This window comes from Pongo pygmaeus, chromosome 5, assembly GCF_028885625.2.
Source record: "Pongo pygmaeus isolate AG05252 chromosome 5, NHGRI_mPonPyg2-v2.0_pri, whole genome shotgun sequence".
In the NCBI taxonomy this organism is placed as follows: Eukaryota; Metazoa; Chordata; class Mammalia; order Primates; family Hominidae; genus Pongo; species Pongo pygmaeus.
The window spans coordinates 41,387,582-41,411,429 of NC_072378.2; the positions used below are offsets into that span (position 1 = coordinate 41,387,582).

Here is a 23,848-nt window from a genome sequence, read left to right on the forward strand (position 1 = left end):
AGCAAACCCCAACCCAATTCCACTGGACTCCCCTGGCCTGAAGCTTCTCTGCATTCCACATAGAAAGTGGGTAGATGCCCGCTGAAAGTCAACCTTGATTGCCTGGCACCAAAGCAGGGCAGCACGTGTCCAACAGAGCGCTCGTGAAAACTGCTCCCAAATCCTCCACTCTGAGGTTTAGAGATGTGTGCAAGGTTTTGAAACACAAATGCAGTCACAGTAAGAGCTAACATTTACTGAGCATTTAATATGTGCCAGACCAAGCAATTCACATGGGTAAACTTGTCTAATTCTGATAGATAGGTAAGCTGCTGCCACAAAGAGACCCATCAATAATAACCCAGTGGCTGAAAGAAGATAGAAATGCAGTTCTCTCTCACATAATCTGAGGGAGTCCCCCTGGTCAGCAGCAGCTTTGCTTCAGGCAGAGTCCATGGCCCAGGTTCTTTCCATCTTGTTTCTCTGCCATCCCCCAAAATGTCCTCAGCCTCATGGTGGCAGCTGGGTCATTGCCATGCCTGTTTGCAGACCAGGAGGAGAGAGGCAGCAGGCACGAGGCATGCTGATCGCCCCACATCACTGGGCCTGTGACTCTCATACACCACTCCACTCACATTCTGCTAATGAGAACATTCTGCAGGTGAGAACTTAGTTACACAGGCTCACCTAACTGTAGGGAGCCTGGGGAGATGGGGATATGTGTGCCCGAGCAATTCTTTTACAGTGAAAGAAGAGAAAATGTGTTCTGGTGGACCATTGTCCCTCCACCACACTTCCTCACAGGTATGATCAAAGATGTTGAGAATGGTTAAGTGCTTGCCCTAGGTAAAAACTATCTGATCTGATAAATTAATTTTAACCAGTGAAGTAGAGCTGGACCCATTTCAGATAAAATATGCGTTTTGTGTGTTTTAATAGGGATCTAATGGAGATGCAAAACTTAACCCAGAAGCATAGCTCTAGCGGGAGATACGGGGTCAGGGGTTGGGCAGGGCTTTTTGAGTGGCATCATAGTCCAGGCTTTAGAACGGGGAGTCTTGAATGAGTCCAGGTCCTTCACATGGGAAAACCACTAAAAATCTCAGCCCTCAGCTCTCTCTGAGACAGAATCCAGGGTGATAATGGATGTGGCACAGCTAGCGAGCTGCAGGGGGCTGTCACATGTGGGGGGGTTATTTTTGATCTAAGGGAATCTGCACATCCCACCACCAAAACTGCCCTTTGGGAAGGTAACAGGTGACCCCGTCCAAGGTCTGGGCTGAGGATGAACAAGTTTTCAAAGGTGAGCTGCAAGGAGCTTGACAGGAGTGTGTGTGTGTACCTGTGTGCATGTTTGTGTCCGTGTGCACACATTTGTGTGCATGTGTGTATATATGTGCAAACGCACACGAGCAGCTTCAGCCAGCTGGGCAGCCAGTCATTTATTCATATGGATGACTTGATTTTTTATTGAGTTAGCAAGTACTTATTCCTTTCCAACTTGGACGCGGCAGAATGGCTCCTGCAAAGAAGGGTGGCGAGAAGAAAAAGGGCCGTTCTGCCATCAACGAAGTGGTAACCCGAGAATACACCATCAACATTCACAAGCGCATCCATGGAGTGGGCTTCAAGAAGCGTGCACCTTGGGCACTCAAAGAGATTCGGAAATTTGCCATGAAGGAGATGGGAACTCCAGATGTGCGCATTGACACCAGGCTGAACAAAGCTGTCTGGGCCAAAGGAATGAGGAATGTCCCATACCGAATCCGTGTGTGGCTGTCCAGAAAACGTAATGAGGATGAAGATTCACCAAATAAGCTATATACTTTGGTTACCTATGTACCTGTTACCACTTTCAAAAATCTACAGACAGTCAGTGTGGATGAGAACTAATCGCTGATCGTCAGATAGATCAAATAAAGTTATAAAATTGCAAAAAAAAAAAAAAAGTACTTATTAAACACAGTTTTGCAAAGGCCTGCAGTAAAATGGAAGCTATACAGGAACCCTATAAGTTTTTACAACCCTGCATTCTTCAAATATTGGAATAATATAAAAGATAAGTAAGGAGTAAGAGGAAGGAAGAGTAAACACTAGAGAAGGAGGAGCCATGGGAAAGTGGGTTAGAGGAGAAGGAGGAGGGTTGGTTGTCCTTCTGGTTTCCAAGCACCAGTGGGTCCATTCACCAATGAATACAAACAACCTATCGTACAAATTATTAAACTACATCATCTGTCCTAGTCTGAGCTAATATTCACTACAATGGCTCATGTTGCTGAGTGCTTACTAAGCTCCAGGCACTACACTAAGTGTTTTATATATTCTATCTCATTTAACCCTGACTACCCTGAGGACTGGCACTATTATTGTGGCTCTGTTGTTAGCCTATTTTATGGGTGCAGAAATGAAGGCAGACAGATGTTAAGCAACTCACTCAAGGTTACACAGCTAGTAAACTGCAGACTCAGGCCTGTCTGATTCCTAACCTAACCACCATGTCTAACACTTGTTGGTCATAGGCCTCAGTCTCCTCGTTTGTGAAATGGAACCACTACATCCAGCTCTGCTTGCCCTATGGGCTGTTGCAAGGATCCACTGAGAAGTGATTGCCAAGGTGCATCGTGAACTTACGAAACCTAATGTAAAAGAATCAAACCACATTGCTCCAAGTTTTGCTAAGATGACTCTACCTTAGGATCATCTAGAGAATAAAACAGTTACTAGCAACCAAGATTAAATTAAGCCTCCTCTGTTTGGAAACAACTTTAGAGGAAGGATGTTGTTGATTTGCCTGGCAGAGAATGGTTCCCAGCCTAAGAGCTCACAGTTGTTTTTATCCCAACCGCCTTATCAGAATAGTTAGGAATCAATAATGTAGTGGCATGCTCTAAGGACTCTCAAGAAGTCCTATGGCGAGCCCCACATGCAGAAAAACTAAAAACCCCTGGTCAATAATCAGCACCAACTTGCCAGCCATTGACTGGGTCACTGTGGAAGTGGATCCTCCAGCCCCAGTCAAACCTTCAGATGACTGCTGCCTCATGGAGTCCCTGAACCAGGAACTGCTCCTGACTCCTTGAGCCACAGACACAGTGAGAGATTATAAATGACTACTGTGTGAGGCCACTAAGTTGGAGGGGTTGGTAATTTGCAATACAGCAATAGATAATTCATACAGCACCTATGATACCTTATGAATTAAGCACAAGGTTATTGGATATTAATCAAAATTCTAGTTTTCAAGCAAGAGAAACCATTCTGGTACATGTAAGCCAAAGGGGAATTTTCAGGGAGGGCGTCAGGTCTCACCAAATCCAAGAAAAGACTGAAGACTCGAGTGTAGGATCCTCTGGCAACAGAACTCCAGCTCCAGTTCAGGGAGAGGAACAGCCAGGTTTCCACATCTCCATGGCTCCAGAGAGCCACTAATCATTCCACACATCTTGATTTAGTCCGTTCAGACTGCCATAAAGAATACCAAAGACTGGGTGGCTCAAACAACAAACATTTGGTTCTCATAGTTCTGGAGGATGGGAAGTCCAAGATCAAGGTTCTGACAGATATGGTGGCTGGTGAGGGCCCTTTTCCTGGTTCTCAGACCACCTTCTTCTCATTGTATGCTCATGTGGTAAAAAGCAGAGAGAAAGGAAGCAAGCTCTCCTGTGTCTCTTCTTATAAGGGCACTAATGCCATTCATGAGGGCTCCACCTTCATGACCTAATTACCTCCCAAAGGCCCCACTTCCAAATAGCATCTTATTGAGGGTTAGGATTTTAACGTATGAATTTTGGGGGCACACAAACATTCAATCCATAGCACAACCTCAGTGTACTCACTGAGGATTCAGTGTCTGGAGTGATAGAGACATGGATCATGTTCCAGCTCCCTGGCTGCACCAAGGGTGAGAGAAAGCATCTGCCCCTTGGTATTATTTCCCTCTGAGTCAAATCCCACTAGGGAAAGATGATTCTTGAAAGCAAGTCATGGTGCTCTTAGAGAAGGGGATGGGATGCTCTGCAGCCAACATCAATAAATGTCCAGCCCAGTGGTCATTACATGGTGTTACAAAGAAGAAGGCCTTGAATAATATTGAACCAGGCTACGTGTAGGCTGTGGGCTTTATAGTCATTAATCCTCACAATAATCTTAAAAGGAGGATGATATTATCCCCATCATCCAGACAAAGAGGCAGAACCTCAGACACATTAAGTGACTTGCCAGAATCCACGGGGAAAGTGATGAAGCTGGCTTCTAAGTTCAAGTCTGTGGGATTCCAGAGTCCTTACTTGTCCCACATAACCAGGTCTCAAGGGAATGGAACCACATTCTTGCTTTGATGAAGTCAAATAAATTAAAAAGAGTTTATTAAGGGAAAGAGACAGAGACTGAAGTAAAGGATTCATCTGATCTTCTCCCAAGGAAGAATGTGCCTGAGTCATATCTGACTGGCTTGACCCATAAAGAAGAGGGTAGTCACAGGCAGAAAGGAAAGACAACACAGGCACACAGAGACAGGTGGTCTCCAGAACTCAAAACTTCCCAAGGGCTTACACCCTGTGTACTGAACATGGTCCGCTTCTGCCACCTAGCCACAGATGGTCTCCTCAGCCACAGCACAAGAAGCCCAACTGTGGTGAAAGCCTGTGGGTGGGTATGCAGCGAGCACAAGCCACATGTAAAGGCTTTCCTGGTAGATTTCCAAGATGACCAATGCCACTGAGTCCTCTTCTCTGTCATGTGCCTTCTTCATATTTATCTGAGATTCCCAGGGAAAGGATGGCCAGCTCCTCCCTTAGATTAGGGAGGGTGGGCCCCTCCTCACCCCCATCTATACTCTCTGCCCCACTAAAGAACTTTTCTATAATCCCATCTTCACCCTACTCAGCATTTGCCAAATATTATTCTTCATTTTCTAATTGTGTCTTTTCTAGTTTGTTTGGAAATGAAATCTGATTTCACCTGAAGGTTGAGAGCTAATATGAAGCATATTCCTGTCCTTGGGCTAATATCTTTATGACATCATGACACTAACCAGCTAGAACTGACTTAGCTTTTTGTTGGCCAGAACATCTCTGCCAACAAGAAACTAGCACAGGCTGGATTAAAGTCAGCATGAGAAAGATTACCTGAAGATAAGAAAATAAATGAAGGCCCACCATGCTTCTAAGCACATAGTAAATAGTCAAATATGTGCAGAGGAGATGCATAAACATATCTGTGTAAGGCTTTCAAAAGGATCAGGAAGACAGGTCTCACAAAAAAAGGCATTTCCAGGCTTTGTATTTTACAGACCAATATTTTTGTGTTTCGTTTTTTAATTTGGGGAGAGGAAAATCCACACAGGATTATTATCTTTTTACTTTACCAAGTAGAGACATTTTAATAAAGCTATCATCGCTTTACCATCTTTTCATAAGATAATAGGCCTGTTAACACAAGAAAGTAAGAAGTATAATCACAGAATAAAGGACAGTCTTTCCAGGGAAAAATCATTGGCACACTGGATATGGGTCTTTGTTTTACACTATATAGTCCCTCTCTGGCTAGTTTAAGCACAAACAATATATTATGGAGCCCAGATAGATAGTTCACAAATCACTGGAAAGGCTGTAGGGATACACTCCAAGTTGAATTCCATATTAACACCCCAAACTATGCCACGTAACTTGCCACTGAGGGAGCTGCTGCCACAGCTGCTGACCACTCTAGCTCCTCAAAATGAGCACCACCTTCGTGCCCTGTTCAGCTCCCTCCATTATTCCAAATTATCCCTCCATATTCCATATCAAAGTCCTGCATGAGTCCCAGCTGATTGGCTGAACCTAAGCATATCTAGATGCCCATCTGCCAAGGAGTCTGCAAAACGTAGTTTTAGTTTTCAACCTCTGCAGTACAGGGAGGCACAGGGGCTGGAGAAGGTATGGAGTGAACCAATTTGCCACTGTTAGTGAGCTTTTTGTCAGACCATAGCACTTCTAAAACATGTCAAGGTCTAAGCCTGGGTTACAGAATCACATTTGGGTGTACTGGCATGAGAGCCATCCTAAGGAATGTGTGCAGTCATGCTTTATTGAGAAGACTCTGAAGGTCAGTGGTCTTACACAGGCACCTTATCAAGGTTCTGACAGATATGGTGTCTAGTGAGGGCCCTCTTCCTGGTTCTCAGACCACCATCTTCTCATTGTGTGTGCCCATGTGATAAATAGCAGACAGAAAGGAAGCAAGCTCTCCTGTGTCTCTTCTTATAAGGGTGCTAATGCCATTCATCAGGGCTCCACCTTCATGACCTAATTACCTCCTAAAGGCCCCACTTCCTAATACCATCTTATTGAGAGTTAGGATTTTAACTTATGAATTTTGGTGGCATACAAACATTCAATCCATAGCACATCCTCAGTCTACTCTCTGCCAGAACCTTGATATGGCACCTACTGAGTGAATGGCTGTTCTTAAGAAGGGAATTTGCTGCCTGAGACTACAGCATGACCACGCTCTGACTGTAGTAGACATCTGTCATATTTGTGGCTTCTCATCAACTTTTGAGTAGCTTTCCCATATTTGGGGATATTATGTAATAAGTCCCATCTCCCTGATATTGAAGTCAGAGTTCGAGTCAGAGTTCAGAGCTTTCAGGTGTCTTTGCAGCTAGAACTCAGGCATGTCGTCTGAGCTCTCACAACCCAAGGCCTCCACTAGAGATTTGATTCAGAAGTGAGTAGCATAAAGAGCAGGCAGTGCATGGAGCTTCTGTTTTTGCTGGCTTGGAAGGCAGCAGAGGCCTTAGCTTTCAGAAGTGGTGGTGAGGGGCTGGGTACAATGGCTCACGCCTGTAATCCCAGCACTTTGGGAGGCCGATCACGAGGTCAAGACAGCGAGACCATCCTGGCCAACATGGTGAAACCGCTTCTCTACTAAAAATACAAAAAGAAATTAGCCGGGTGGTGGCGGGCGCCTGTAGTCCCAGCTGCTTGGGAGGCTGAGGTAGGAGAATGGCGTGAACCCGGGAGGCGGAGCTCGCAGTGAGCCGAGATCGCACCACTGCACTCCAGCCTGGGTGACAGAGCAAGAATCCATCTCAAAAAAAAAAAAAAAAAAAGTGGTGGTGAAGTCTGGTTCCTGACTCAGAAGTAGCATCAGTGGTGGTGGCAAGAGTGGCTGCAATAAAGTCAAGTTCCTGGTGTCCAGTGCTCAGTAGCAGCAGCCATAGTAATACCAGTTTCCCTCCATGATCTAGTCCTACAGCACAATTTAGGGCATTGTTCTTGGAAACTTTACCCCAAATCTATTTCTCCGCCCTCCAAATGATTGTTTGTCCTTCAGTTTCCTTTATTAAATCCCATCTGCCTCAACTAGCCAGAGTGAATCCTGTTGTCAGCAACCAACAACCCACTTGACGTGCTAGATAAGCCAGGAACACTGACCCTGAATCTACTGCCTCTACACCAGGCTGCAGTGTGAGCCATTTCTGCAACAGAGAGTATCGGCCTGAACCTCATCTCCCATTGCCTTCTTGAGTCAGGTACAAAGAAGGATGGGAGGAAAGTGTCCTTCCTTCTGACTCCCAGCTTCCCAGGAGCTCCTATGGAACAAGAATGTTCTTCTTCATTGGATTTTTATCACCAACAATTTGTGCAGGGCTTAGCACAGAGTAGGTATTCAGCAAATGTTTGATGAATTAATAAATAAGTGAATGGTCAAGTACACTACAAAGTTATACCCAGCTGGATTCCTAACCCAGATCTGTGCTATCCATTAACAGTACCCACTAGCCACACATGGCCACTAAACAACTGAAATGTGGCTAGTGCAATTGAGGAATTGAATTTTTATTTTATTTCAGTGAACTAAAATTTAAAAACTGATACCTAATTCCATTTTTGGAAAACTTTTGGCTCAATTTGTGTATGTAAATGTACATTTTAGCTATAAATTATATAAAAGCTGAATACAGATGAAATCTTTCCAATGAAAAATTAGCATACAAATTGAGATGTGGTGTAAGTGCAAAGTATACACCAGATACTTAATATAAAAAAGAATGTAAAATATACTATTAATGTTATATTGATTACATGTGGAAATAATATTCTGAATATATTAGGTTAAATGAAGCATTAAAGTTGACTTCACCTATTTCTATTTACAATTTTTGATGTGGCTACTAGAAAGTGTAAAATTATATATGTGGCTTTCGTTGAATTTCTGTTAGCACAGATCTGAACATTAGCATAAATATTGCTCAGTGGTCAAAGGGGATGCCAAGGACACATATTTCCTCTGAGCACTAAAGGCTCCAACCCCACAGACCTAGGCCCAACCTTACCCTTTCATTTCCCCAACGCCTTTCCCCAGACTCCAAATCCAGCAGGAGGAAGTGCAGACATGGGCCTCTGCAACATGTGAAAGAGCAGAAATCACAAACGCGGTGTTTTTTGGCAGGCGATTTAGGCAACTCTTCATCAGAGAAAGGGCTGGAAGTAAGGCCACAAGCAGTGATCAATTGTTCTATTTGAAGGCAATTCAAAAAGAAAAAAAAAAAATCCCCAAGTGAACGTTCCTTGGGTGACCAGTGTGCCACCTCTGCACAAGTCTATGAAATCAAAGCCCCTGGGACAGCCTCTAATACGGTAGCTTCATTCCAAGGAAGAGTTTAAAGCCCAAAGAAGAGCTGTTCTAGTTAGTGTGAGTCAGGGCTAAATGTTAAGTCTCGTGATGCTCACTGGGGCACACCATCTCTCAGCATTAGGTGCCAATACATAACATGTCAAATGGGTTTGATGTGAGAAAGGAAGGGTCTGCCTTATAGGAATCACTCGGCCTGCATCTACCCCAGGATTTCCAAGCCTTCCTTTGCCAGCACTGGAAACCCATTTTGAGAAACTGGAGTTGGGGCCAGAAAGCATTCTATTCCCATCACAAAAATCTCTGTGGCTTCTATTTGCAACTCCAGAAGACGTGAAACTCTTAAAATGATTTTTTTCCAGGGTAGGAAGGAACACAATGATGTCTTTGGCTAAACAGTGCCAGGCTACTGCACAGTTCAATCCTGAGCTAAGTGAAGGGGGAAAAGGCCGGGGCACTAATCTGGCATGACTGGCAGCACCCGGTGGGGTAAGGAGGACAGATGAGAAGGGTAGGAGAGGACTGGTGGGGATAGGGGAACAGGGAAGGGATGGAAGGGCCTGCTTCTGAAGGCTTGCATCTAACAGAAAAGGAAGGGAACCTCCCTGACTTACCATGCGGGACCCAGATAATTTTCATACTGGAAGCACAATCTACAAAATGCTTCCCTCCAACCCATCCCCATAGGTACAATTTTACCAAATAAAATAATTCATACTCACATCCAAATTTGCCAATCTGAGCAAAATATAGTTAGTAACAAAGGAAGGCAATTTTCATATTTTATCATTCATCATAGAAAAAAAGCTTTAATAATTTTTAATTAAATACAGAAGAAAATTGTGTTGCCAGAGAGATTGTTTGCCTGCCTTTGAACAAATTAACACCACCTGTTTGCAAACAAAAGAATTTCCAGAATGGAGTCAAACCCTTTATTCTCTGTTCAGGACCCAGCCCATTCATGTCTTTTGTATACAGTATCTAACACATAGTAGGTACTGAATAAATATCTGCTGACTGAATGGGGTGCCTCTTTTATCCCTATCCTTTATTTCCTGACCCTAAACTGGATCTTAATCCATGGGGAAAATATCCCCACCCATCCATTCCTAGAGTAGCCCTGTCTCTTTCAACAGTCTTTGATACATAACATTGGTTTAGAGACATATGCCTGAAGGGAAAAGAGGGAGGGTTTCAGGCAGAGAAAGAAACACACAAAGACAGGGCACAGAGACTAGGCAGAAACAAAAAGATCTAAGACAGAGAGAGAGAGTAACTGAAACACAGGTGCAGAGAGGGAACAACTGTGGGAGACAGGGACAGAAAAACCAAGTCAGAGAAACTTAAAACGCACACCATTGGAGATAAAGAGATAAAAGGGCTGGACCAGAATGATCATCTTGAAGTTTCTACTCAGCTTTAATGCTTTCTGATAGAGAAAATGGCAGAGAGAGAGGAAGACACGGCCTGAGCAGGAGGATAAAGAGACAAAGGAAGTTAGCAGAGGCAGAGGCACACAGCCAGGCGTGCCTAGCCGGGAAGCCTCGTCCTACCCCGGCCTCACACCCACGGGGCTGGGCTCCCATGCCCACTCTCGGCTCCTACCTTAAGTCCAGCCACCCTCTTCCCCCACCCGCACCTAAAGATCTCCAAACCACTCAGCAAATCAAATCCTCACTCCCCAACATCCTCTGTGATGCATTCTCGCTGCTCCAGCCCGCACTCAGCTCTTCCCCTCTCAGCTCCTAAAGCCACACCCACATCCCCTAACCACAGGGCAGGGCTGTTTTCGAGTTTCCTCTTGGCTCCTGTGAGCACATCTTGACTCCTGCAAAAGAACTGTGTGCTTGTCAGGGCTCCAGACCCTACCTCCTATATTCCAGTATTCTTCATGACACCAGCCCAATGCCCGGTCTTCCTAAGTGCTCAGTGAATACTTCAGGACCCGACCGGCCCTAAAGTGCACGCGGGGACCGTGGCCGTCCCCTGGTCAGTTTGGCAGGCTGGCCACGCTGAAGCCATCTCCTGGGCTCCCGCGCCCTCTGCCGGCCAGGAGGGGACCCACACGAGGGACAGCTCGCGGCGGGAAGGGCGCGCCTGCTGCTGGGAGGCTGGTGAGGACGCTCCGGCCTCGCGGGCGGCCCTGGCACCATCCGAGGGTTTTGGGAAGGGTAGTGGGCACAGCCAGGAACAGCTGCTGTGTCCCTCTTAGGCGCAGGGGAACAACCCCTCTCGCCCCCACACCTCCTCCAGCCCTGCCCGCTGGGCGCTCAGAGCTTCTCGTCCAGCTCCAGGCCCTGGTTATCCCGGGCGCCCCCGCGCTCGAGGCCTGGGCTGCCGCCGTGTGTCCCACCCAGGTAGTTCTGGATGGCGGAGGCGCAGTCTAGCCGCTCCATGACGGTCATGAGGTAGTGCAGCTCCTGCAGGCTGCCGTTCTGCTCCTCAAACAACTCCAGGATGGCCGCTGCGGGACTGCGCTGGCAGGACAGGAACCTGGCCCGAGGTAGAGGAGGAGGAGAAGGGGGTAGGAGCAGGGAGCGGCTCCTCCCCTGCTGCAGGCTCCCTGGGCTGCGCAGCGCAAGGTCCGTCCCTCCCCCATCCTGTAGCTTTTGTCCCTGTCCTGCTCTTGCCTGCCTTCCAGGGCACAGGAGGTGGGAAGCCCCAGGGCTTTAAAACTTGAGATTGTCCTGGCTTGGAGGCCAACTCTGACCCCTACTCCTCTCTAGGCTTCAGTTTCCTCTTATTAAGATGAGGGCTTAGATAAGAGGACCTCTAAGTTTGCTACAGCTCTGATGTTCTGTAATTGCCTTCTCTACCTCCCCCACTCCAAATACACCCCTAGCCTCCCCCTAGTCTCCCCCTAGCCTCCTAATTCCCTCCGTCCTCCCTCTCTCCTAGGCCACAACATCCTGCTCACTACTAAGGAAACAGTTGCCGTAAACCATGGCTTTTTATCACGACCCTCCCGTCCACTAAAACCTTCCAGAGTCTCTCACCTCCTAACCACCCCATGCTCCATGAGCCTTTCTGGCTCATCCAGCACCTGGCCTTGCCCTCTCTTTATGCTTTCTCTCCTTTCTCCCATCCTGAACCCCCTTAGCTCAGGCCTCTCTCTTTCTCGCCTTGCACACACTACACCCACAGCCACCTCTGCTACTCCTCAAAACAAAACGGCTGATCTCTTCCCCATCACTTCCTCCCTGAAGCCCTTTCTAGTTCAACCCTCCCAGGTGGAAGAGAACTTTTGCACCCCTCAGTTCAGACTTCTGGTCATAACGCCCACAGTTCATTATTCTTGCTTCAGCTGTTTTCTGTTTCTCTTCAATGTGTTATATACAATACTGAATTCTTACAGGAAGGCACAAGGAACACTTGCCTTTATTTTTCAAGCTCTCTGAACCCTTTACTAGTGTGTGTGCTCCTAGGCGCTGGGACCATGCCTCATTCATCTTGTATCACAGTGCTTAGCACAGTTTCCAGGGCATAATAGGTGCTTGATAAATGTTTAAATGAACGATTTAAAAATCCACCCTGTAGTTGCAGACCAGCCTGGCCAACCTGGTGAAACCCTATCTGTACTAAAAATAAAAAATTAGCTGGACATGGTGGCGCGTGCCTGTAATCCCAGCTACTCGGGAGGCTGAGGCAGGAGAATTACTTGAACCCGGGAGACGGAGGTTGCAGTGAGCCAAGATTGCGCCATTGCACTCCAGCCTGGGCGACAGAGCAAGACTCCGTCTGAAATAATGATAATAATAATAAATAAAAATCCACCCTGTTTTCAGGGTCCAGTTCTAGCCCCATCACCAGGATAAAGTCTTCCCTGACTGCTGCACTCATAGTGTAGTTTCTGGAGCTTAGCTCAGTATTCTCCTGCTTTCTGAGTTCCTTGACAGGGATCATGACTGCACTGTCACCATTATTGATAACATTTATTGAATTAACAAGTGTCAGGCACCCAGCTACATGCTTTACAAATATTATCCTATAATCTGTCTTTCTCCTCCTCAGGACATAGCATGGCAAGCACTCAACATGTACCAAATAACTTCCATGTTAATGGATTCACTGTTAAATGTTAATTGAGCACCTACTATGCACCAGGCATCATTCTAGGTACTGATGATACAGTGATTAATAGAGCTGCCCTTTTATGGGAAATAGGGTGGAGAGTAGCCGTTCTCTGACTTTTAAGTCACTCCCTTGCCTGTGATCCAGTCTGCAGAGTGTCCTGAGGAACCCATTCCAGCCCACCCTCCTCTACCATCCACAGACCTCACCCCTCTTCCTACCGGATCTTCATGCCGCAAAGCCCCAGGTGGGAGGCCAGTCTGCGCCAGTCATTGCCTGTGATGCTGTTTGGCTCCAACAACATCCGCAGCTGCTCAAAGAGCTCTGGGGGCAGCCTGAGGCAGGGAAAAGGGTGTTCTTGGAAGAAAGGGACAGACAGACCCACTCTGGTTCTCCCATATATAACCTAAATGCTGTAGTCACCCTGTGGGTGCCAGGGTAGGAACCCAACATCCCCCAGGCAGCAGCCCAAGCAACCCCCATCTCACCTATTACATGGGGGTGGCTGGGAAACAGGTGGTGGCGCTGCCCAGGATTCCTCCTCTGATGCCTGGAATCTGAGGATTTCCATATACTTGGTCTCCAAGCCCTGAGTCAACATGGGGTAGGGAACACACTTAGGGGTCACAAGGCATCCCCCTGAGTAAGAAGCTGCAGTCCTACCTCCATTTCTCATGTCTCTCCTTCAGTCTGTCACTCAGAGCCACCTTACCAGGAGATACAACCCTGCTCCACCCAGCACCGTCTACCCACTGTCTCCCTGTGACTTCAGAACCCCACCTTCAGCCTTATGTTTGCCCACTGAGCTCTTTGGGAACTGGGACATGAAGACCAAACAGAGTGCAGCCTGAGCCACCAGGGGAAGTCCTGGGTGGGGCCGTGGTGCAGTGGGAGGTCATCCAACCATAGAGACACTGATCTCAGCCATATGTGTCCCTTCCTCCATTCCAACCTTCCCTTCCTCTTCTCCAAGTGACAACAGGGTATCTGCCTGCCCTCCAGTAAGGTGCCACTATGATTCCCCAAAGACTCTCAACTCTGATTTCTTCGCATCTTCCCTTGGTGCAGCAGGAGAGGAGAGATACCTAACTCCCATCCTGCCTACTCAAGACCCTCTTCCTGGTCACTTCCCACACTGAAAATACAAAACATCAACTCTCAAATCCCACACTGAAGATACCAAACATCATCTCTCAAATGTAGACAATCAGCCTAGAAAGAAACCATATCAACTTGATGCCCCAGTTCTCTGAGTTGGGGGAAGGGGTTAAACTAGGGTTTGGTTCTTTTAGCTTCCTGCTGGATTCATCCACCGATAGACAAGGAGAGTCAGGGATGAGGGTAACTTGGAGCCCAGATGATCTGAGCCCCTCAAAGAGCTGGTATGGGGGCTCTATGGAAAATGCCATCTTTACCTATGTGATTAAGACCATAGTTACTGGGCACCAGACCCTGCACCCACTTTGCCTAGGATTTCCCCCAGGCCCTGCCCTTCCTCTGCCCCTCAGCTCCAACTCACATCCTGGAAGGTGTGCATGGTGACAATGATCTCATTGGTTAGTGCTGAACAGTCCTCATTCTCATTGGCTATAAAGAGAAGGTGACAGCGTGGCCAGTGAGTGAGGAAACAGCCTGGGGTAAGAGCAGGAGAAGGTAAGGGACTCTATAGTAAGACTTGGGAAATCTGAGGAAGCTCAGGTCCAACACTCCATTTTTCTCTCTGCAAAGATCTGTGTGGCTCCTGGCCTTTCAGGGAAGGTCTATGTGCATGGCTGCATGGGGGTCTGCAGAGCTCCAGGGTTACTGGGAGGGAAGGAGAGGAGACGGGAGGGGAAAAGAGAGGGGAGGAGGTGCACACAGGGCTCCCGGACTACCTGCTTTTCTCCGGAAGCAGAAGGAGCGGAAGGGGCACTTTCCATGCCAGATGTGGAGATGGGGCACCAGCTGGCAACTGCTGTCATCCACATTCTCCCAACCTGGTGAGTAGGCAGACAGCAGAGGGCCTCAGAGAGTGGGGCCTTAAACAAGTATTGAAGGGGGCTGTGGGGAGGCATGAGGACAGAACAAAGGCAGGAGCATCTCAAGGGGATGGGAATCCCCAGAGCCTGGGCAGGGATCCCAAGAGGGCCCTTGCACTAGAAAAGCCTTCCATCCTTTCCTGCTTCTGTGGGGTATAACCCCTCTCCTTCCCACCTCCCACCTGCCATCACCCTGTCCTAGGAGTGAGTGGCAAGGGCTCAGTAGACAGCAGAGTGGTCAAAGCGCTGGGGGCTCCATGAGGCTACTGCTGGCCCAGAGGTCACAAACAGACTTGGGACCTGGTGTGGTGGCTCACGCCTGTAATCCCAACACTTTCAGAGGCCGAGACAGGCAGATTACTTGAGGTCAGGAGTTCAAGACCAGCCTGGACAACATGATGAAACCCTGTCTCTACTAAAAATACAAAAAAATTAGCCAGGCATGGTGGTGGGCACCTGTAATTGCAGCTAATCAGGAGACTGAGGCAGGAGAATAACTTGAACCCAGGAGGCGGAGGTTGCTGTGAGCCAAAATCAAGCTACTGCACTCCAGCCTGGGCAACAGAGCAAAACTCCATCTCGGGGGAAAAAAAAAAGAGAGAGAGAGAGAGACTTGGGATCCCCAGATCTCCAGATGTCCAGGGGAGGCCCAGAACCCTTCATTCCTTTGGGGCTCCTGATCATCCTATCCCACAGGCCACCGCCTCCCTCACCCTCTGAGATGTACGTGAGCTTCAGGCACTGGTCGCCCCTGGCTCCATTGAAGTCGAAGAGCTGGCAGGGCCCACGCAGGCGCCCACCATGGGGCTGCTCGTTGGTCAGTGCCCACTGCAGGGCGCAGGGCGTGTTGTTGAGGAAGTAGATACGCAGCTGCAGGTGGGACTGTCCTGGCACCAGCGGTGAGCAGAATACGGCCAGCTGCAGCCATTTGCGGGCTTCGCGCCCCACAGGTGCCTCCAGCACACAGGTGTAGAGGCTGCAGAGGGAGCCAGTGGCAGGCACTAATGTGCAGGGAAGGCTAAGACACCAGCACACTGCCACCAGCCTCCTGCCACCTGAGGGGCCTCTGTGGGGCCTTCAAGGAGGTTCAGAGAACACTTGAGGGGAGCACTTAGGGAGGAACTGGTAGGTAGGGGATGAAAAGTGAGCACGTCACAGTGACTGGTGACTGAATGGGGAAGAGAGCTGGCAGGGGAGAGACGGAAAGTGGGCTCAGGGCGACCATGCTTGGGAGGGCACCCGCACATGGCCCTATTCCTGTCAATGGGTGGCAAGGAGGCTAGGAGGCAGACGACCTAGGACTCTAGAAAGACAAAGAGATGAAGGACAGAGATGGAATGGAGTCTTAGAGAACTGGCGCTAAGTTTGGGGACAGTCCTGAAAGGGGCACAGAGTAGAGAGAGATAATTTGAAAGACAGAGAGAGCTGGGGAAGACAGGTCCCTCCTAGATGGAGAGATGGTGCTGAGTCAGACACTTCCAGACAGAGACAGCAGTGGGATTTGCAGTCGTGGACATGATTGGTGTGAGAAAAACTGCTACAGACATTAGGACAGAGGGGCCAGAAAAGGTCACCAGGATAAAGGATTTGCAGACCATCTTCTGTACAGAGAGATGAAGATAAGGCAGACAGAGAAAGTGGGCAGGAAAGACAGTCCCCAGAGAGATGGGTGTGGGAAGACAGGCCAATGGCATGTGCCTACCTGAAGTGGGAGAGGTGGATCCGACATTCATCCCGGGAGGCGTGGGCCCCCGGCCGCCCCAGGGGCCTCCATACCTTGGCATCGAGCAGAGTAGTGTTGCTGCTGTAGGTGCGAGCATGGCTGGGCTGCTCGGCACAGTGTTTGAAAGTGAGAGTGCAAGGCTTCAGGAAGGAGGCCCCATGGGGGCCACATGCCACCACAGGGCTTACCAGCCCCTGGGCTCGGGACAGCGATGGGGCGTCCGACAGGTCCCACACCAGGATCAAAGACACCCGCTCCTGGCGGCCCACAGCCACAGCACCTGGCAGGGAGAGGGAGAGCTGAGATGGGCCTGGTAGGCAGGCACACCCCTGCCCCTGAAAGAGGCCAGGCCAGAGAGAAAGGAGATGGGGCAGGAGCCCAGGAGAGACATCCCCAGCAGGGCACACAGGGAGGTGGTATGAACAAGAGTAAGATGACTGTGGAGCTGACTTGTAGTGTAACCCTAAGCAAGAGACTTCCCTTTCCACCCAGGCTGCTGCTAGCCCATAGTGTGCCTTGTGTGAATTTGCAAATGGTGCTCTTCCCTCCCTTTACTGGAGAATTGTCACAGCATACTGATTCATTAGAACAAGGCACTTTACTTCCACCTGCCAGGAAGTTGTCCTAAAAAATATGTAACATGTCCATCCCTGAAGTCAATAAGGCTATACTCAAAATATAAACAATTATCAGAAGTAAAAGGTGTCTATGAACATTGCTTCCTCAGATGTGGTGACCTAACATACAGTCTGAACAACCGTATGCAGAGAAGAGAGCCAGGAGCTGTTACCTGGTGGGATGAGCAAGGAGATGCCTGTATCCTGGAGCATCAGGCAACCACCGCGGTGATCCACCTCTCGAGCCGAAAACACCAACAGTTTGTGCATCAACTGGCGGACCGTGGTCTGGCCTTGAGTGGGTGTGTGTAGCTCCTGGTAGAAGGCAACCATCTCTGGCAGTGTGGCTGGCAGGTGCTGCCTTGAGACCTCGTTTTCTGGTTGGGGGGTAGGCTGGGACACTGGTTCCTCTTGACCATTCAGTGTCCAGCAGGCCCCCAGCAGCCTTCTAGGGCAGTGCCATCGAAGGCACTGGGCCAGAAGGAGGACACTTGCCACCGGGACCCCCACCAGCAGTAGGAACTGGGAGGGTTGGAATGAACTCTCCTGGGGGCACATTCGCCTGGTCACTCAATGCTGCTGGCTCTCCTTCACCCCTGTGCCAACCAAAGCCAAAGGCCTGGTGGGGAAGAAGGGGTCAGTGTCAGGGTAAGCCCTTTTAAGTTGTGGAAGTCAAGGCTTGGCTTACACATAGCTGCAAGTTGTCTTCAGCTTCATTCCAGCGCACACTGCACACTTTAGTCACACCAATTCTTTTAACCTGTCTCTCTTACTCGAGAACCTACCCTGGCTCCCTGTGACCTAATACATCAAGGTAAACTGCTCTGAAGCAGAGTGAGCTTGGGTTTACAGTTAGAGAACATGAGTTCAAATGCCACCTTGGTCACTGTGGCTGGGTAAACTTATCACATTGATGTAAGGCAGGAGAGCCCCAAAATTGGGGCTTAGCTTGGGAGGGTTTGTGGCCTCACCTAGGCAAGAATTCAAGGGTGAGCCAGTGGTGTTAGACAGCAACTTTCACTGAAGTGGCAGAGTATAGCAGCAGCAGAGGTATGCTCCTTACAGAGCAGAGCTAACCCTAGGCAGTGTGCCCAGGGTAGCAGCTCTGGGGCATTTCTGCCATCATATTTATGTCCACTTTTAATTACATGCAGTAAGGGGTGGGTTATTCAGAAATTTCTAGAAAAAGGAGTGGTAGCTTCAGGTCACTGCCATGGAAAGCGGCAGTAACTTCCAGGCATTGCCATGGCAGTGGTAAACTGTCATGGCACTGGTGGGCATGTCTTATGGAGAGGTGCTTTTGGTGCCTCTTTCCTGTTTCAGCCAGTTTTCCATCTGGCCTGGAATCAAATCCCACCTCCTGCCTCAATATTGCTTAATGTACCTCAGTTTCCTCATCTGTCCAAATATCTACCTTGATCTACAAGTGCTGATACAAAAAAATCTATAAGTGGAAAAAGCAAGTCGCAGAGAGACAAAATATTCTGAGCTCATTAATGTGAAAAACAAAACTGCATATAAATAGATACATATTTATGGGTGCATATATGGAAATGTAAAGGTATAGAGAAAGGTCTGGAGCAGTGGTGTACAATAAAAATGTAATGTGAACTACACATGTAATTTTAAATTTCCTGATAGCCACATTAAAAAGAAGAAACAGGAGAAATTAATATTTTATTTAACCCAATATATTCAAAATGTTATTTCAACAGGTAATCAATATAAAATTATGAGATATTTTTACTTTCTTCTTTCATACCCAGTCTTTGAAATCCATGTGTAATTTATATGAACAGAACAGCTCACTTGGGACTGGCTGTATTTCAAGTGCCCAGTAGCCACGTGTACCAATGAGTCCAGTCTTAGACTGTGCAGGTCTAGAAGGACACACCCCCAAACTATTCCCATGAGTCACAACAAATTGAGAAGGTGGAAGGTGTGAACAAAAACTTTGTATTTTTTAAAATCCTTTTCTCTGTACTTTGAATTTTTCACATCAAGCATGTAGTTTGTATTAACTTTGTAATTCTTTTCTGAAGCTATTAAAAGTGGGGAAAAAGTGCCTCTTTGGGTAATGGTGAGGATGGCATAAGGTCATGTGAAAAGTATTTGTAGAAGAGAAAGCAATGTCCAAATGTATGTGTTTCTTTATGCCCCTCCTTCTGCCAGAAAGGCCTAAAGGTAGCTCACAGGGATAGGCAACATATAACAAGAGTAACAAAAGCTAAAAGTAGAAGCAAAAAAAAAAAAAAAATGAAGAAGAAGACAAAAAACAAAGATGCGGGCCTACAGTGAAGCTGGAATGAGGCAGGGCAAAAGCATACACTCACCTCCTGCTCACCTGGCTACCCAGCCAGGCCACAGGCTGAGACTTCCCAGAAGCTCTTCCTGAGGCCCTCCAGAACCCACCTCCGCCTCCTCCTACTTCCCCTCTTCCAGCCCCTACAATTTCCAACACCCCTGCCCTGTAGCCTGCCCAGGCTCCCCACACCTGCTTAATTCTAGCCTCTGGCTTTTGCTCATGCTGTTTTCTGTTTCTCCACTCACTTGCTCTCCCCACTTGTTTCCTCTCCCTACGTGGACCCTCCCATTCAATAGTGCCTCCCGCTGGCGCACCGGCCTTTGACAGCCTCCAGCTCGCGAAATCTCTCTCCACAGCCATCCCACCATACTGAGTCACTCTTGATTATGTGCTGTCATGTGTGATTTTTCCCACTCAAATGAACATTTTCTAAGCACCGGCTGTGTATTGGACACTGTGGGAAGTTCAATCCTGCCAAAGATGACGTCTTATTCGGCTCTCAAGGAGCTTCTGCGGGAATGGAATTCATTGGCTTGGTAGCTGAGTTCTGTGAGGCACAACGTCCTCCTTCAGAGCCCTGGGAGGCCCCTCTGGTTGACTCACTAGAGGCTGCACCGGAAGAGCTTCCAGTATCCAGTCCTCCCCATGCCCTTCACTCGCACTACCCACCTGGAACTGAGGCTTGGCCCACCTTCTTCCTTCCAACCTCAGGACCCATGAAAACTGAAGCCCCTTCCTAGTGCCTCTTAGACCAGGGCAGAACTTCAATCCTCAGGATTGAAGACTGGGGCAGTACCTTTTTCTCCCATGTCCTCACTGAAAGCGTGAATAAGAAGCGGGGGTTGGCATTGTTCTCTTTGCCTAAAGAGCCAACCCGGCAGACAATGCACCAGCCTTTTTCAACCACGCGTCCTGGAGGGCACACAGGTGAATCAGTGAATTGGCAGTGCCCCAAAGCTGATGGGAAGGGGGTTGGAGCAGCAGGCTACCCTTGATGTCCCATTATTCCTTTTGGTTCTTTCACATTAGTAATAATTATAATTCCAACTGTAATAACAATAGCTAACATTCGCAGAGCTTTACTCAATGCCACTGTGTTAAAGCACTCTCCATGGCTTGTCTCCTCTCACCCTCACAGCAGCCTTAGGAGCAAGGTGTTATTTTTATCTCCATTTCACAGATAAGGAATCCGAGCTTTCTCCCCACAGTGAGGATGGATAGGGAATTACTAAACAAGTGAAGACAGGCAGGAAGGAGGAGCAAAGACGAACAAGGACTTCCAGAGACACCCCCTTTCTCTGTCCACCCCTTCTTTTCCCCAAGTATCTTCCTTTCCTTCTCTAGAAGAAATAAAGTTGCAAGAGAAAGAAGCAAAAATGAAGTAAAGACAAATAGAAGGACCTAAAGTTACATCCTCAGTTATGTGGTAATACCCACCCCACTACACCACACCCCCACCTACCAAGGTACCAGTGGCAGGGGATGGAATAGTTAAAGGGATGAAAGGAGAGGCCCCAGCTCGCTTACACAGCAGTAACCTTCCTGGGGCCACCAAAGACCAGAGTCCAGATCCTCAGTGAGATGCACCTCACTGGGTGGTGCAGCAGAGTCCCCTGGCTCAACCTCCGACCCTGGAGAAGTTGGCACGCACCACTCCCAAAGCCCCACTGGGCCTCTCATGGAAAGCCCACTCCTTTACCTGGCCTGAAGCAGGATAACTCCTCTAGGGCCAGCCCCAGGTCTCCCAGGCTGACGACTCTTCCAGGCTGCCCTGGCCCTCACTCCATCCTCCCTCTGGCCCCAGAATGGGGAAAGGTCCGGAGTCTTGCTGAATGGCAACTATAGCACTGCAGCCATTCAAGTGTGACTTGGAGCTTCCCAACCCCATGCCTGGACTCCTCATTACCCACTCCTCCAGTTTGTCTTGCCCCAGACCCCAGATCACCCTGGGTAGCAGGTCCCCGAAACGAGAGTCCTTTAGAATGCTGCCATCACCTGTCCCTAGGCAGTTGCATCCTCCAGCACAAAGATCCAAACTCCTGCTGCAAAGTTCTGCTCATACCCTTTAAGAAAACTCTCAACCCTTCCTCCATCTCACTGGTTCTCCCTGTGCCTCCCCAACACCTGATAGATGTCCAGTTACTGCAGAACATAACAAGTACTGGGATGGATGGTCCAAACACAAGTCATGAACGGCATTTGTTAGTATAGTAGACATTTCCACAGGACACAGAATCATCCCAGTTGTCCTCATACCCATTGGCCAAGTCCCATTTTCCTCCCCTCCTCCAGCAGAGGGTCCCTACACTCCAGCAGGCAGGCTGACCTGGCCTGGCTCCTCCACGGAGCTCCAGGTAACCCCATCACAATGCCCATCCCCTCTCCAGCTGCCCCAAGGGGATGCTCACCTTACCGTCTAGGAGCTCTTAGAGGCTGCTGGCTGGTCCAGTTCCTTCTCTGAGAAACAAGGGTCAGCCAGACTCAGTCGGCAGGCAAGTGGAGGTGGGCGGGGAATCCAGGCAGGAGTGGCCTGGCATTTCCTGGCAGAGTCCTGCCTCCCAGCTGCCTAAAGAGGGGTGAGGGAGAGTGTCCCTGTCTATTGGCGAAGTCCAGCCCAGGTAAGGGATTAGCTGAGGATCCCAGAAGTCAGTGAACTTTCCAGTCTAGGTCTGGAAGGAAGGAGGGAGGGAGGGAGGGAGACAACCTGGGTGTAGGTGCTGCACCTTGAAACCCCTCCTTACAGTGCCCTCTGCTGGTGAGTGGCTGTCCCCAGCCAGAGGCTATTATTAAAATAGCAGATAGGAGGAGGAGGGAACCTTCATCTGAGTTTCTTAAACTATAATGTGCACAACAGTCACCTGGGAGATCTTGTTAAAATGCAGGCTCTGATTCTGTAGGTCTAGTATGGGACCTGAGATTCTGCAGCTCAAAGAAGCTCCCAGCTGATGCCAATGCAACCGGTCCAAGGAGCTTAGAGAGCATCTAGTTCCACCCGCTCCCCACACAGAGAAGACAGTGGAGCCACTGAGAGGGTTAATGACTCACCAGTTGCTGGTGGACCTGAGATGTACCCATATCTTTCCTTACACAAGGTGCTTTCTACTTCCCCCACCCAAAGTTGGCAGAGACACTGCCGCTTGGGAGACAGCTGAACTTTGGGGCCATTTGCCATTCCGAGTTCTTAGAAACTCTGCCTAGGAGCGGTGGCACCACAGGAATGAAAACTCCTTGTGGAGAGGAACTTTTCCCATGTTTTCTGCTGTCTCCTCAGCTCCTGGTACAGCCTGATAGATAGAAGGTGTTCAATAAAGATGTCTTGAATGAATGAGTGAAGCAGTTGAGAGGGAAGAGGATGCATTTTGGATCCAAGTGGCCAACACTGAGCCCAGGTGAGCCACACGTTGGCTATGTAATATTGAGCAAGCTACTTAACTCCTCTGAGCCTCAATTCCCTTGTCTGTCAAATGCAGATAAGAATATCTACCTTGTGTGAGACAATAATTGTCATTATTGAGCTAATAAATGTCAAATGCCCACCACAGAGTGGGTGGTAAATAGATGGTAACCGTTATCACCAGGGTCTGGCCTCCTGCAGTTGAGGAGGCATGGTGAATGCCCCCCAGGCCCCTAGTTATCATCTCCCACAGAAAATAAGTAACTTCCTTTGCTTTTGTCTCAGTTAATAATTCTCTAGCCTCTTGTCTCTGACTGCAACGCCCTCCCCTTTGCTTCCTTCCCTGGTGGAGGTGAGAGGGCAGAATAAACCTCCCAGGGGAGCCCAGTACCCCAAAGTGCAGAGATGTAGCAAATGAATGGGTAGAGAGCGGGCAACCTGGGAAGCAGACCTCATGCCTAAAGACAAGCCAGGAAGGGGTGCTCAGAACTTTGATAGGGAAAGAAGGGAGTGGGGTAGGGGTGTTTGTTGAACAAAGCTCTGTCTGAGTCACACAGGAGGCTGGACTTTGCCAACAGACAGGGACACTCTCCCCTACCCCTCTTTAGGGCGGCTGGGAGGTAGGACTTTCTGCCAGGAAGCGCTAAGTCACTCCTCCTTGACTCCCCACCCACCTCCACTTGTCAGCTGCCTTCTTCTCTGAGTCATAAAGTCCTAGGGGTTTGTGAAAGATCTGTCAAGCTAGGGTTCTAAGCCAGGAAGGTCATGCCAACCAGGAGGCTATATCCAGGGGCTGTGTTCATGGATTATGAACTCACTTCCCAAGCTGGTGCTTGCCACTCTTGGGGACAATCCCAATTATAAGGAGGCCCTGGAGAAATTTGAAGGCTCCTACCACTCACTCCCATGGCCACAGAGCTGGTTCATGGGATGCAGAGACCACAGGCATCAACAGCATTATAACTGGGGGCTGAGCTGTCACAGGAGGGCCAGTGTCAAACCATCACCACAAGCCCTCAAACATTCCATCAAGGGGTAGCCTCCAGAGGCCAGGCACCAAGGAGGGTCTGGCAGACCAGGGGGACTCCTCCTGAGAGGAACTCTTTGGGGCCATGAAAC

General features: G+C 48.7%; 2 protein-coding genes across 2 annotated transcripts; one reads left to right on the forward strand and one right to left on the reverse strand.

The window, feature by feature from the left end:
• Positions 1-1,472: 1,472 nt before the first annotated feature.
• LOC129039346 (large ribosomal subunit protein eL31-like) lies at positions 1,473-1,928 on the forward strand. Its single transcript, XM_054493051.2, has one exon. The coding sequence runs from the start codon at positions 1,495-1,497 to the stop codon at positions 1,870-1,872; it is 378 nt and encodes a 125-aa protein (XP_054349026.1). The 5' UTR covers positions 1,473-1,494; the 3' UTR covers positions 1,873-1,928.
• Positions 1,929-9,382: 7,454 nt separating this feature from the next.
• UNC5CL (unc-5 family C-terminal like) lies at positions 9,383-21,786 on the reverse strand. The gene is made up of 9 exons (XM_054493073.1): positions 21,744-21,786; positions 17,204-17,649; positions 16,393-16,693; positions 15,404-15,666; positions 14,547-14,648; positions 14,192-14,259; positions 13,161-13,261; positions 12,894-13,007; positions 9,383-11,094 (listed from the first exon to the last, which is right to left on the reverse strand). Exons 2-9 carry the CDS (start codon positions 17,586-17,588, stop codon positions 10,872-10,874), a joined length of 1,557 nt encoding a protein of 518 aa, XP_054349048.1. The 5' UTR covers positions 17,589-17,649; positions 21,744-21,786; the 3' UTR covers positions 9,383-10,871.
• Positions 21,787-23,848: the final 2,062 nt, after the last annotated feature.